This window comes from Panthera tigris, chromosome A3 (assembly GCF_018350195.1).
Source record: "Panthera tigris isolate Pti1 chromosome A3, P.tigris_Pti1_mat1.1, whole genome shotgun sequence".
In the NCBI taxonomy this organism is placed as follows: domain Eukaryota; kingdom Metazoa; phylum Chordata; class Mammalia; order Carnivora; family Felidae; genus Panthera; species Panthera tigris.
Window position 1 is genome coordinate 1,526,486 of NC_056662.1, and position 13,307 is coordinate 1,539,792.

At 65.5% G+C, this 13,307-nt stretch overlaps 1 protein-coding gene across 1 annotated transcript; it reads left to right on the forward strand.

Moving 5' to 3' along the window:
• The first annotated feature begins 241 nt into the window (after positions 1-241).
• On the forward strand, positions 242-9,898 carry GATA5 (GATA binding protein 5). The gene is made up of 6 exons (XM_042979974.1): positions 242-838; positions 2,020-2,195; positions 6,692-6,817; positions 7,636-7,723; positions 8,040-8,167; positions 8,520-9,898. Exons 1-6 carry the CDS (start codon positions 295-297, stop codon positions 8,673-8,675), a joined length of 1,218 nt encoding a protein of 405 aa, XP_042835908.1. The 5' UTR covers positions 242-294; the 3' UTR covers positions 8,676-9,898.
• Positions 9,899-13,307: the final 3,409 nt, after the last annotated feature.

The following is a 13,307-nucleotide window of genomic DNA, read 5'->3' on the forward strand; positions in this document are numbered from 1 at the left end:
GCCCCCAGCCCGTGAGCGCCCCACCGGGCCCGGCGCCCTCTCCCAGCGCGGCGCCCCCGCCCCCCCCGACCGCGGGCCCTGGCGAGCGCACCCCGGGAAGCTCGGAGGCCCGGCCGTGGAGGAGGTGAGCTCGGCGTTCGGGCTGCGCCGGGGCCGCCGGGGGCCACCCGCGCCCCGCCGTGCTGACCCCGCGGCCCGCTGCGGAGCGGGGACGCGGGCGCCGAGGCGGCGCACAGCGCCCGGGAGCTCGACGCCGGCGCCCCCTCCCCGCGGGTCCGGGCCGCGTCGGGGAAGATGTACCAGAGCCTGGCGCTGGCCCCGAGCCCCAGCCAGGCCGCCTACGCCGACTCGGGCGCCTTTCTGCACGCGCCGGGCGCCGGCTCCCCGGTGTTCGTGCCGCCCGCGCGCGTCCCCTCCATGCTGCCCTACCTGCCGGCGTGCGAGCCGGGCCCCCAGGCCCCCGGGCTAGGCGCGCACCCCGGCTGGGCGCAGGCGGCGGCCGCAGACTCCTCAGCCTTCGGCGCCGGCGGCCCGCACCCGCCGGCCGCCCAGCCGCCCGGAGCCACCGCCTGCCCCTTTCCGCACGGCCCCCCCGGGCCCGGCAGTGGGGGCGGCGCGGGGACCCGCGACGGCGGCGCCTACCAGGGCGCGCTGCTGGCGCGCGAGCAGTACCCGGCCCCGCTGGGGCGGCCGGTGGGCGCGTCCTACCCCGCCGCCTACCCCGCCTACGTGAGCACCGAGGTGGCTCCGTCCTGGACCTCCGGACCCTTCGAAGGCAGCGTCCTGCACGGCCTCCAGGGCCGCCTGGCTGGCCTCCCGAGCCGCAGAGCCACCTTCGGTGAGTGTGACCCTGGGGTGCTGGGTGCTGGGCCTACCGGGGTGCAGTCCTGCACCCGGCCAAGGCTCTGGCGCCACCCCCCTCACCCCCGCCAGGCCCAGAACTGCGGGACAAGTACACGCGGGCAGAATACAGCATCTGCCACGATGTCACCCCCCCGAGACCAAAACTGCCGTCCTGGGCTTCCTTTCTCCTGAACCCAACCCCCTGGGTCTCACCAGTTGAGCTCACCTCATACGCTCTTATGAGAAGTTTCTAAGTGGTTTTTATAAAATTCAGAATACGATTTATTTCAGTAAGCGGCCACACTCTGCTCCTTCTAGAATGTTTACATATTCTAATTTGAGACCTGGCTTCAGTGGCTCACCGCCCGCTCCCGGGGTGCCAATTTGGATAATCGGATTCCAGGCCCCTCAGGCGCATTTGCTCCGGGGGGGGGGGGTGGGGTGGGGTGGGGGGGGTGGGGGGACGCCTGTGTTCGCCGCAGGCGGGAAGCCCCTGGGCCGCCCTACTTCATGGGTGCAGCCTCGCAGGCCCACCCCCAAGCCGCCTCTGCCCCGACTGCCTCCATGGCGCAGGAAGCGGGTCCCCTCCGCCGTCACCCAGGGCGGCTCCCGCAGGACTGACCCCCACCCGGCCCCCACAGGGCACCCGGTGCCGCCGGGGAGGGAGCCGGGGACCTCTCCCTTCTGCCCTGCGGGCCCCTGAGCGGTGGCACAGGCCCGGCTGTGTTCCACGGTGGTCGCCACCCGAGCAAAGCCGACAGGAAAGGCAGGGGCTGCAGGCTCTGTGGGATGGCCCCATCCACTCAGCCGGGCCCTCCTAACGTCCCGTTTTGCAGAGGCCGAGGCCCTGGGGCCACCTCCCTCCGCCGGTGCTGACCACTCCGCCTCCCCAGGGGATCAAAATTACACCTCGGTTCTAAGGGGAACCATTCTGTTGCCGCCCGGGGGTCTGACTGACTGACCTTCCCCCACCCTGCAAGGCAACCCTAACCAGCTTCTCTTTTAATCTGGCACAAACTTTATAATATGTAAAGTTAAGCTTTAAAGTGAAATTAGACAAAATAAATGTTAAAATAAAATGAAAGCCAGGGGCACACGCAGCGGGAAGACGCAGCAGACGCTGGGCCCCGGGGAAGGGCAGTGCCTCGGCCCGCGACCAGCTGCCTGTCCCCCCAGTGCCGGACTTCCTGGAAGAGCTCCCTGGCGAGGGTCGCGAGTGTGTCAACTGCGGGGCCCTCTCCACGCCGTTGTGGCGCCGTGACGGCACCGGCCACTACCTGTGCAACGCCTGCGGCCTCTACCACAAGATGAACGGAGTCAACAGGCCGCTCGTGCGCCCACAGAAGCGCCTGGTGAGTGCCGCCTGCGGGGGGCCCGAGCTGAGTCCCCAGAGAGGCTGGGTGCCCCAGCAGGGCCCTGGGAGCGCTGTCTGCTGTCCATCCGGGAGCCGCCGGGAGGCCCAGGCCCCGCCACAGGCCCTGCCCTGCCCTGCGCGCCTCTGCAGAAGGGCTGGGCTCAAGGAGCCCAAGGCGGTGCTGCCCTGGGTCTGTGGGCCTCCCCGGAAGAAGGGCCACCCAGTGACTCTGCCCGGGACCCGGGGCACAGGATGGCTGTGGACCCAAGCGGCCTCCTGGGGCTCAGCCCTGCGGCTCCGAGGGTGGCAGGGGGCACAAGGTGACGTGGACCGGGCGTGGGGTTTGGAGGGAAAGGTGGCCGCTGGGTGGTGGCTTTGTGGCAGGGGGTTGAAATCCAATGCAGGAGGGGTCCTGGGGACCCCTGCTCTTGGGGAGCACTTTCTCCCCGATACCAGGGGGCTGGAGCTGAGACCGGGTCTGCGGTGGTTCCATGCGCGAAACTTGTTTTCACTTTTGGTTTCTCCTGGCGTGTGGCTGGATGTTGAGCGGAGAGGACCGGGGACTCACTTTTGCCCCCAGCCGGGCAGAGTCCCCGGAGGCTGTGTGAAGGTTTCGAGGCACTGGTTCTCTGCCGTCTCACCGGCAAACTCGGAGGTTCGAGTAATTCTGCGCGTGGCAGGGCCCGCCTTTGCAAGCTGTCTAAAGTTAGTGAGGCCACAGTGACTCCTGAGTCCTGGGTCCGGGCATGGCTGTTTCTGGGGATGCCAGGCCTTCTGCTCTAATGCTGGTGTGAGCCCTGTCATGGCCGGTCAGCCGGCTCTGGCCGGTTCTGGTGCATCGGAGGGTGGGTGGGGGGCTCGTCCCTGGCGGCTGCTGCAGGTGGCCCGGCCTGCCTGCCGCGGTGGCTGTTCTGGGCTGCCTGGTGCTCAGTCGCTGGCCCTTTTCCGGAAACCCAGACCTGGGCTGTGGAGGCGCCCGACCGATCCAGGCTCCAGACCAGGCAGGCAGGAGGCAGCACTGACCCAGGCAGTTTGGGGAAGCCACTGTTTTTCTCTCCCTGTTCTAGCCTGGAGTTTGGGGTCCGCGGGTCCCCTAATTCCCCTCCGCCCACACTGTGCCTCCTGGAAGGGGGGGGATACCTCAGAATCCATATCACCTCCTCACTTATATTTCTGCCCCTGTGATCATGCCCACTCCCCCCCCCACACACACACACATGCACGGCACTGGCTTGGCACCTGGTGTGGCCCTCACAGATGGGGAAACAGGCTAAAGCAGAGGTGTCCTGGGGGACTGACCCCCCCCCCAACTCCCAGGGAGCAGGCCGGCTGCTCCTCTGCTCCCTCCCTTCTCCCCCGGGGGGTGGGGATGGGAACACTGGTAAACAGGAAGAGAAGGTTCGGATCCTCCCGTCTCTGCCCCCCACCCCTCACAGGGCTCACCTCCCAGCAGAAAATTCCTGATGTGGGGGTAAGCAGGCAGGGGCCATGAGGCATTGAGGCATTCACCTTCACAGCAGCCCTGTGATGACCCCAGGGCTCAAGGCGCTCAGAGAGTGGCTTCCCCCAGCAGCCCCGCGCAGCAGGGCCTGGGTTCCGAGGACTGTCTGCCTCGGGCTCCCGTGTGCCCCGCCCCCGCTGGTGATGCACCTGTCTTGGGTCTTCGGCCGAGGCCCCTGCACACACTGTCCCCCTGCTGCGTTGGAAAGATTACTTTAGGTGGGGTGCTTGGACAGGCCTTAGCCCGTTCTGTGGACTGGTGCGGCCTCCCCGTCCTGGTCCGGGGCACAAGGAATGATTAGCTTTAAGGACGCTTTGTAGGGTGGAGAATGCCCTCAACTTACCCCCCACCCCTCCGAGGCGGCCAGCCTCAGAGGGTGGTCAGCTGGTCATCCCTGCGTCCAGGCCCATGCAGATCTGAATGCGGGACGAGCCTAGGAAGGGGGGACGGTGTTCCTAGAGGGGTCGTACTCCCCTCTCCTCCGAGCTGGCTCCTCATGGATGGTTTTCCTCTGATTTGTCTCTGGGCTCCTGCCTGGCACTCAGGGAGGGTGACCCGGCTGGCGGGGCCGGGCTCGTGTGGAAACTCAGAGATTCTCGGAGAGTGCTGGGACCAGAGCCCAGGCCCCAAGGCAGCCGTGGCGGGGCTGGGCCAGTCACCCCAGACTTGTCCCTGCTCGTGCCTCACTCTCCCTCATGGGTGGCCAGCACCGATGCCCCCGGAGAGAATTGTCCTAACCTTCTTTCAAATGATTACAGAAGCTCTAGAAACTTGTCACCAACAACACAGGAATGTGACAATAACAAGTGTGCGTCCACCACCCCCTAGGCCTCACCCCCAGTCCCGAAGGAGTTCATATCTTTTCTGCCCTTTGCATCCTGGGTGCCTTCTTAGTCACAGGCACGAACCTCTTACCTGTGGTTACCTCTGTCAGTGTGGGCGAGCGAGTGGGGAGAGTTGAGGTGGCCCCACAGACCCCTGCGTGCCTGCTTGTGTGGCCAGGTGCTCAGAGCCCTCCCCCCCCCCCAGCCCCACCCCACCCCAACGTCAGAGCCCTGCGGCCAAGGCCAGAGGGCCCCCGGCGCCACCTCCAGGAAGGGGCCCCGCATCCTTCCAGGAGCAAATCTGGACCTTGACTGAGGACCCCGGGTTTTCCTTCCTGCACAGTCCGCCTCACGGGCACGGTCTGCCCTTGGCCAGCAAGGGACACACGCTTTATCAGGTTAAGCGTCGACCGTGTCCTTTTCCGAGAGCGGGATGAGGGGACCCGCTTGAAATGGGGCCATCCCCCCTCCCCCCGCTCTACCTCTTGTTGTGAGTTTCGAGCTGCGTCTCTTACTTTGAAAAGTGGTTTTCGCTGTGTGAGCTGGCCTCACCCCTCCCAGCCGAGGAGCAGCAGCGGCCCCTCTCCCTGCTCCCCGCTCCGGCTCTCAGCCCGCCCTGGCTGGGCCGCCCAGCGTCCTGATTTCTTCACTTGAATCAGACGCGTGCGGAGCTGGAGCTGCTGCAGCCAGCAGGCTTTGAAGTTTAACTTCTTTTGAAAAGAACAGACCAAAGAAGAAAACAAAATACAGCGGCGGGGGTGGGGGGGAGGCCTGGCAGCGAGGGGGCCCCGAGAGTGGCCAGGCCTGGCCGCTTGTGCAGGCAGCGAGGAAGGACAGAGGCCCGGGCGTCTGTCGGGGTAGGGACGGCACCGGGGATGTGTCCCCGCAGTGCGCGGGGCTCAGGGGGGCGGTTCCGTCCACCCCGATGCCTCCGGCCCAGCAGCATCTCTGAGCCTCGGTGCCCCATCTGGAGCACACAGCCCGATGAGGGGAGAGGAAAATACAAACGAACAAACTTTTTAAATTTTTTTCCAGGTCCTTTCTTCCCCTCTTTTTACTAATTTTAATTTATGTTCACTAGGAAAGAATTCACTGCTTAATCCAGGCTCCAGATTTTTCCCTTGCACTCCCAGGGTACAGGGAGACGGCTCTTGGCTTTCTGGGCTGTTTTCTACACACACACACACACACACACACACACACACACACACACGGGGCATCGATTCCTCCTGTGGTTGTTTCCACACCTGTGGGGGGGGGGGGGCGCGGCTGCGGGGCGGAACCGAGGCTTCTCTTCTCGCAAGACGACGCACAGGCGACCGTGAGGACGTTTGTGGGAGGTGCAGGCGAGCTCTGCGTGTGTACTCGTGAGTGCTGCTGAAAACCAGCACTGACGTTCAAGGCCCCGCATTGGCACCTTTGTGCCCTGGCCTGAGTGTTTCCGTAGGAAGGATTCAGCATGAGGAGGCATGATGGCCCAAGGGGAGGGGTTCGGACTCCTACTTTTCAATGATGGTGCAACTTTTCTGGGAGGTGTGACGGCAGTATGAGCTCTAAGGGAGCAGCTGGATGGGGAGAGCGGAGGTGCAGGAAGCGGGGACCTCGGTGCAGCCCGAAGGGGTAGGTCAGGGTCACATACAAGACAGTCAAATGTGAATTTCGGATAAACAGCAATTAGCATTTTAGCGTGAGTATGTCCCAAATACTGCACGGAGGCACACTTCTGCGAAATATTGTTGCACATCCGAAGTTCGCATCTAGCTGGCATCCTGGTGTGTGTAGTTTTTGTTTGTTTTTTGCTACATATGGCAGCCTGGGGAAGGTCCTAAGGCCCCCTGCCATGCCAGGAAGGTGGGTGGACTGACGGGGGTGGGGATCCCGGGGCCGGGGTGGGCCGCAGGAGGGCGCCCCCTTGTGCGTAGCTCCTGGCACCGAGAGGCAGATGGGAGACAGGGCCGGGGCAGGGAGAGGAAACTCAAATCGTGTCCAGTAAGAGTAGCTGCCTTCCAGACAGAGTCAGGATGTGGCCTCGGCTTCCCGGGGAGAGACTCGGGCGGACCCTGGTTGACTCCGGGTCCAGTGCTCCTGTCTCCGAGCGTCACCGTCTGGCCGGGAGGTGGAGCAGCAGGGCCCCGGCCCCCGGCTCACACCAGCCCCCCCCATGCACAGTCCTCGTCCCGCCGCGCTGGCCTCTGCTGCAGCAACTGCCACACGACCAACACCACGCTGTGGCGGCGCAACGCGGACGGCGAGCCGGTGTGCAACGCCTGCGGTCTGTACATGAAGCTGCACGGGGTGAGCGGACGGGGTGGGCGGGGGGAGGATGGGGGGCGGGGCCTGGGTGAGTGAACGGGGCGGGGCGGGTCATGGGTGGGGCCCGGGCCCGGGTGAGGACTGGGGGGCGGGGCCGGGGTGACTGGAGGGGGCACGGGTGGGGCAGGGGCGGGGCCACGTGGGGGCGGTGAGGACTGGAAGGGGCGGGGCGGGGTGAGTGGAGGGGGGAAGGGGGGGAAAGGGGAAGGCGGGCCGTGGGTGGGGCAGGGGCCCGGGTGAGGACTGGGTGGGGCGGGGGAGTTGGGGGCCCCGAGTTGGGGGCGGGGCATGGGGGCGTGGCGAGTGGACGGGACGGGGGAGGCAGGGGCGGGGCTGCCCTCTTCGGGTCACGTGAGACACGGGGCCCTGGGGAGGCAGGTGGCAGAGCGGGGCTGAGCGTGTTTCCCGTGTGGCCCCCACTGACGACGCGCTCCGGGCCTATGCTGTTACCGTTAGGCCCTTTTCACAGATGGGCCTACTGAGGCTCAGCATCGCTGAGGCAGGTCTGCAGCCATTCAACCTGAGACAGGGGCTAGGCCCCCTGGTGTGGCCTCTGTGCGCCCCTAGAGCCCTCCTGGCCCCTACAGCTCTGGGGGGTTGGGCCTGGACTGGCTCTTGCCCGCTTTGCCGGGAGGAAGGCCCCAAGCCCAGGGCCAGCAGCTCACCAAGGGCTCTGACGACTCGGTCACCTCCCAGAGTGACTAGCTCTGCAGGACTGACATCAGGGCATGTGGCCATTCAAGAGGCCCAAGGGTGAGAAGAGACAGGACCAGTCACCCTCCCCTGCCTGCCCCTGCCAGGTGCCTCGGCCCCTGGCGATGAAGAAGGAAAGCATCCAGACACGGAAACGCAAGCCCAAGAACGCTGCGAAGACCAAGGGCTCTTCAGGTGTGAGGGACCGGGGCCCATCGGGATGCCAGGAAGAGGCCAGTCCCCAGCCCTCCTGCGGGGTACACGTTCGCCCCTTGGAGTCGCTTGGAGTGTCGCAAATTTCCACCAGTAGAGATTTGCACGTTTAGTTCGAGCATCGCCCTCCCAAAGCACAAGTACCCCTGATTCTGCCCCGGGACCCGTCCGGTCTGGGGAGGGGCCGGGCGGTGCGAGCCTACCCAGCTGAGGGGCAGCAGGGCAGGTCGAGGGTGCCACACCCAGTGCCTCTGACCCATTAAGTGACCAGTACAGCTGGATGTGCCCCCCCTTCCAGGATGCAGCACAGGGAACCCCACGGCCTCCCTGCCCGCTGTCCCGGACACTGAGAGCTCAGCAGCTACATTGAAACCCAAATCCAACCTGGCATCCCCTTCGTGCCCTGGGTCCAGCGTCACCTCCCAGGTAAGTCAGGTGGGGTGGAACCGGGGACCCAGAGCTGGCTCCCGGGCACCTCCTCAGGGAACCCTGACTCGCCCACCAGGTCAGACCCCCATCAGCGCCCCCAAGGGCCTCTCCCAGGAAGGAGCTCAGGGCTGGGCACTCAGTTGGCCATTGGTTCCAGCAGCACACCTGTGGCACGCTCCAGGCTGAACGCCCTCATGTGTTGTCCTGTCCGTCACACGGGGCCTCCTGCCCTCTTCCAGGGTCTGAGAAGGCCTCTTACGGCAAACGTCCCGGTCCCGAGGGCTCCCTACGCCAAGCGAGGCCTACTGGCCATTCCTGCATTCTCGTGCTTCCCCTGTTCCCCCTGCAGGCCTCTGGCCAGGTGAACGACCCCCTGGCTCCCAGCCACTTGGAGTTCAAGTTCGAGCCCGAGGACTTTGCCTTCCCCTCTGCAGCCCTGGGCCCCCAGGCTGGCCTCGGCGGGACCCTGTGCCAGGAGGCCTGGTGTGCACTGGCCTTGGCCTAGGGCCTCGGGCGTCCATCGGACCCGCCTCGCTGCCTGCCTGGCTCCAGCACAGCAGAGGGAGACCATCAGGTCCATCCACCAGAAGACGAGCCAGCGGGACCTTGAGGCGCTGGGCATCCCTCAACACGGTGGCGGGGAGGTCTTCTGTACAGACGGCGGTCAGGCCCCGGAGAGGGGGAGAGGCTAATGAGAAGGCCTTGAGCCCCCCTGCAGACAGAAGGGGACTCCCCCAAAGGCTGTGTGACACTGGGCCACTCCAGCCGGGGCTGACCTGGAGGGCCCACTACCAACAGTTCTCTTGTCCACATCTGCCATCGCCGTGTTGACACATTGTGGCAGCTGGAAAAAAACAAACAACAACAAAAAAGCCACCTGTCGTAAAACCAGGATCACAAATGAAAGGGCCGAGGTCAAGCAGGCAACGTGAATGAGGGGAGCCGCCCGACATGGGACCTCCTCAGGCTCGGGATCTGTTCCTTTTCTCACATTTGATGGATAAAGACACGGCACAGAGAACTTTCCCTCCCTGTGAGTGAAGGGCTGCTAGGGACAGATGTGCAGGTTGTGCACTGTGCCAGGATGCCACCCCAAGGGCAAGCCATTCACACCAGCGTCGTCGTCTACTTGTATATTTATTTGGATGATTTCCCCAGAGGGGGCAGTAAAGGGCCTCATTCTGACTGAATCTGTGTATCGTGACTGATTCTGACAGAGTGAAGGACCTGGGGTCCCGTGCTGACCCCACAGGCACTGTCAGTGCTGGTGGTAGAGTGACCGCATGTCCTGGCCTACCTCGGATCATCCCAGCTGGCTTGTCCCAGAGAAATTCTTACTAACCCCCCCTTGCGGAAGCCCTCCCCCCACGCTGGGGTGACCCCTTAGTTGGTCAAGCCGGCTAGAAGGAGCTGTGCCCAAGGAACCGAATGACGAGCAGCCACCGGGGTCGGGGAGACAGTAAGGCATGGAGGGGAGCGGGGCGCGCCTTGCCAGGGGCCTTGGCCTCGTTTCCGCTCAGTTGCCGCCTTTCGCCAGCAAACGTCCGAGACAGCAGGAGCAGCTGCCAGCCGCCGAGCCTCCTGGCTGAGGCTCGCCTTTCGTGTTTAAACACCGTGGTCCCTGGCGTTAGCTTCCAGAACGCGTCCTCCTGAGGCTGTACCTCCAGTTCGAGCAGCACAATTTACACGTGACATTGCCTTGTTTTTGTTTTTTTTTTTTTAAAGACAAACGATGCCATGAGTAAAAAATGTAAAATAAAGGTGTCGATTTTGCATTTCTTTTGCCGACGCCTGTGGGATTTCGCAGCCCGGTCCCTGCCCGCCGGGTCAGCAGCGGGTCCGGTGCTCACTCAGGCCGCCTCTCCTTGCGGACACTTGTCTCCACGTGTTGGTCTGCTGGACCTTGCTGACCACGCCGGGTCGACCAGGAGACCCTCAAACACGGAGTGCTTTGAGGTCGCCCACCGGCACGGGAGAGGGACGCTGGGCCGGCCCGGGGGCCCACACGTGGAGAAGCCATCCCTGCGCGGTCAGGAGGACCCGGGTCTGAGGCCCTGTCCTGCCACGTGCTGCTGCTCTGGGCCGCAGTCAGGGCACGGGGAACGTGCTCAAGTTCGGGGCACTGGTCCCCATGTGCCCCTGTGTCCGCATGTAGGCCTGGCGCTTCTGACTGGGGTGTGGCAGGCGAGCCAGGTGCTGCTGCCTCTCACCGTGTGGCACCTGCAGGCGGGGTGCCTGTGCGCGGACGTGCCTGGCGGAGGGGGCTCAGCCCGGACAGGACGCCCCTGTCGCGGGGGGGAGACCCCGCTGCCATCCCGTCTCCGTGCCCACAGGCCTCGGGCTGCCCTTCCCGGGAGGCTACTCACAGGAGAGCAGGTGAGGAGCTGCCCAGTTGGGCAGGGCGGTGCCCCCTTCCCGCCTCCCCACCCCCGACCAGGCGTCGGGTCCCGAGCGAGAGGCCCTCACCGTTATTTTGGAAGAACCAAGCGGCAACTCCCTGCTCAGCCTTCCCAGCCCAAGCAGCTGCGCGGGGGGCAACGTCCGTCCTCCGGGGCCATTGGGGGCCGGGGGGGGGGGGGGGTGGCGCCCAGGCTCCAGGTGAGGGAGCAGAGGCCCCGGAGGGCAGGAGAGGCGGGAGGCCACCCGGCACCCTCGAGGACCTCCTCTGGGCTTGCATTGCGCTCCGCCCTGTCCCCCTGCGAGGGGGCTGGTGCGGGTCCCCTCTTCTCCGATGGGGGAGACCAGGGCTCCGAGCGGTGGCACAAGGCACCTGGCCACTGAGGGGCCCACGTGGGGGCCTGGGCTTGGAGGGACAGCATGGCATCCTCTCACCCAGCGGTGCTACCACTTGGGAACCCAGTGGCTTTTGTCGGAGCCTCGGTCTCCCCATCTGCAGGGGGAGGGTGCCATGTGCCTGTGGCCAAGTGATGCACACACGTGCGCAGCTGGTCCGGGCCTGGAGGTCCCCGTATCCAGGAGCGGCGTTCTGCACTCCCCAACCCAAGGAGGCTTCCTGGAGGTGTCCACAGTAGGACAGGTAGGGTCCTCACAAAGAGGAGGGGGAATGGATGTCCCGGCCCACCGGCTCCCTGCCCATGAACAGGGATCCTGACAGGAAGGGGGGGTTGACGACGAGGGAAGGAAGAAGCCATCTCTTCCGTTTTTTTCATTGTTGGATGTGTCGTGCCCAGGACGAGGGAGGCTGAGCGCCCTACCTCTGGGCATGAGCGTTGCTGCTAATTTAAGCCTTTCCCCCCAGTGCCCCTTCGGGGCCGGAAGCTTCGGGACCCGGAGCCTCCATATGGCCGCCAATACCCCCTTCCTGTGGTGCTTCCTCCTGCCAGCCCACCCTCGGCTCCGCCTGGCTGGCCGGAAACCACCGGATGGGCCGGGGAGGCTGGCGGGCGTGGGCAGCCGGCCACTCATCGGAGCCGCCGGACAGAAGGAAAGGCCGCTCCGTCCGTGCTGCCTGACCGTGCACTCGATTCCCGTCACCTTCCCAGCTGGAGCCGCCCCAGAGCCGGCAGGAGGGGACCCGACCCTGCGGCTGTCCCGTCCATTGAGCCCCCGCTGGGGTCCGTCCGGGTGCCTTGATGCGGGCAGAGCTGAGGACACAGAGGAAGGGGTGACGCCCGGAGTCCCCTCAGCTGGGGTCCCCCCCCACACATACACACACGCACTTGAAGCCCAACACTTCACTCCAGGGCGTGCCAAGGACGGGGTCGCGGGGCTCCTCAGAGGGGACCCCGCCCGCACGTCCTCTCGGACGGACCCAGGGTGGGCGACACCCGGGGGCAGCTGCTTCCCCGCTTCTCCGAACGCCACTGCGTTTAGCCGAGAGTGTGTCCCGAGCCCACGCCAGGGTGCACGTGTGTCCCCTCAGGCCCTTGTGCTGCGGCCCCACTCGGTGCCTCCGCGCCCGCCCCAGCTGACCCCCTGCAGCCCAGGTCTCCCCCCCCCCCCACAGCCCTGCAGACCTGCGAGGAAAATGGAACGAGCTCCTTAAGAAGGGAAAAGGGTTCTTTGGGGTGAGCCATGCAGGGTACCAGCTTTTTATTTGACCAAATAAGGCCGTTTCTTAGAAAAGAACAGTTACTGCTGTCACCGTCATCAAAAACAGGCCATTCTGCCACCAAACACAGCCGGCCGCTGTCTCTGGGAAAGGGACCACGCCTTTGTAACTTCTCACTGCTTTCCTTCACCACGAACCGTGGACAGCTAGTGGCGGCCCAGAGGCTGCCCTCCTCCAGGCCGTGTGGACAGGCACTCAGGGAGAGGACGACGAGGCCGGGGTCCCAGCCCCCAGGGGGAACCCCATTCGGCCGATGGAGGCCAGAGAGGCCAGGTGCCCCCTGAGGCCGCGAGGCTGCGGGCGCCGGGGGGGGGGGGTCCCCGTCCTTCCTCCCACAGGCGCTGCGGCAGCCGCTGAACGGGCCCCAAAGGGGAGGGGGCTGGCTGAGCCCCACAGCCCGGCTGGAGCCGGGGTGGGGGCGGCCGGCCCTAGACGACCACTCGGAGGCCGTGGCAGGCAGCCCCCCCACCCCCAATGCCCTGTGACGCACGCCAAGATGTTGACACCGACGGCTCCAGCCGCCTTATTTATTATCTGATAAAGGGCTCTCGGCACCGCCGGTGGACGGCGTCTGGCCAGGCTGGGGCCTGGGGGAGGGAGGCGGGTGGGTGGGAGGACAGGAGGCCAGAGCAGGGCCTCCACACTGGACTCCGGGGCAGGACACCCTGAGGAATCTGGACTTCTCCTTCGCTGGCCAACGGGCTTCCTCCACCGCCACCATCGAGGCGGCCGGCCAAGGAGGAGCTCCGCTCCTGCAGGAGGGACCCGGGCCTCCCTGCGTGGGAGCCGCACCCCGCACAACCTGTGCCCCTCTGCTGCCAGCCGCTGCTCCCCACGGTGTCTGCAGAATCCCCGGCGGCCGGGGTCCTCCTCACCATCGGCCCCTCCCATCCAGCTGCCCACCCTCCTCCACCCCTCCTCGCGGCCCAGAGCTCAGATTTCCCGTGATGCAAATCTGGGCCGGTTTCTTCTTTGTTTCCAAACACCCTGGCCCAGGTAACACCCCAGCAACCGCGCAGTTGGCCAGAACCCTGACCACCCCGTGACCTGAGGGCTCCCCTTTCC

What these genes read in the sequence shown, in the direction of transcription:
- GATA5 (XM_042979974.1), top strand. Translation starts at nt 295, where the DNA reads ATGTACCAGAGCCTGGCGCTGGCCCCGAGCCCCAGCCAGGCCGCCTAC. An exon ending in TGTACATGAAGCTGCACGGG is followed by an intron (nt 6,818 to 7,635) that starts GTGAGCGGACGG and finishes TGCCCCTGCCAG; the next exon opens with GTGCCTCGGCCCCTGGCGAT. An exon ending in GAAGACCAAGGGCTCTTCAG is followed by an intron (nt 7,724 to 8,039) that starts GTGTGAGGGACC and finishes CCCCCCTTCCAG; the next exon opens with GATGCAGCACAGGGAACCCC.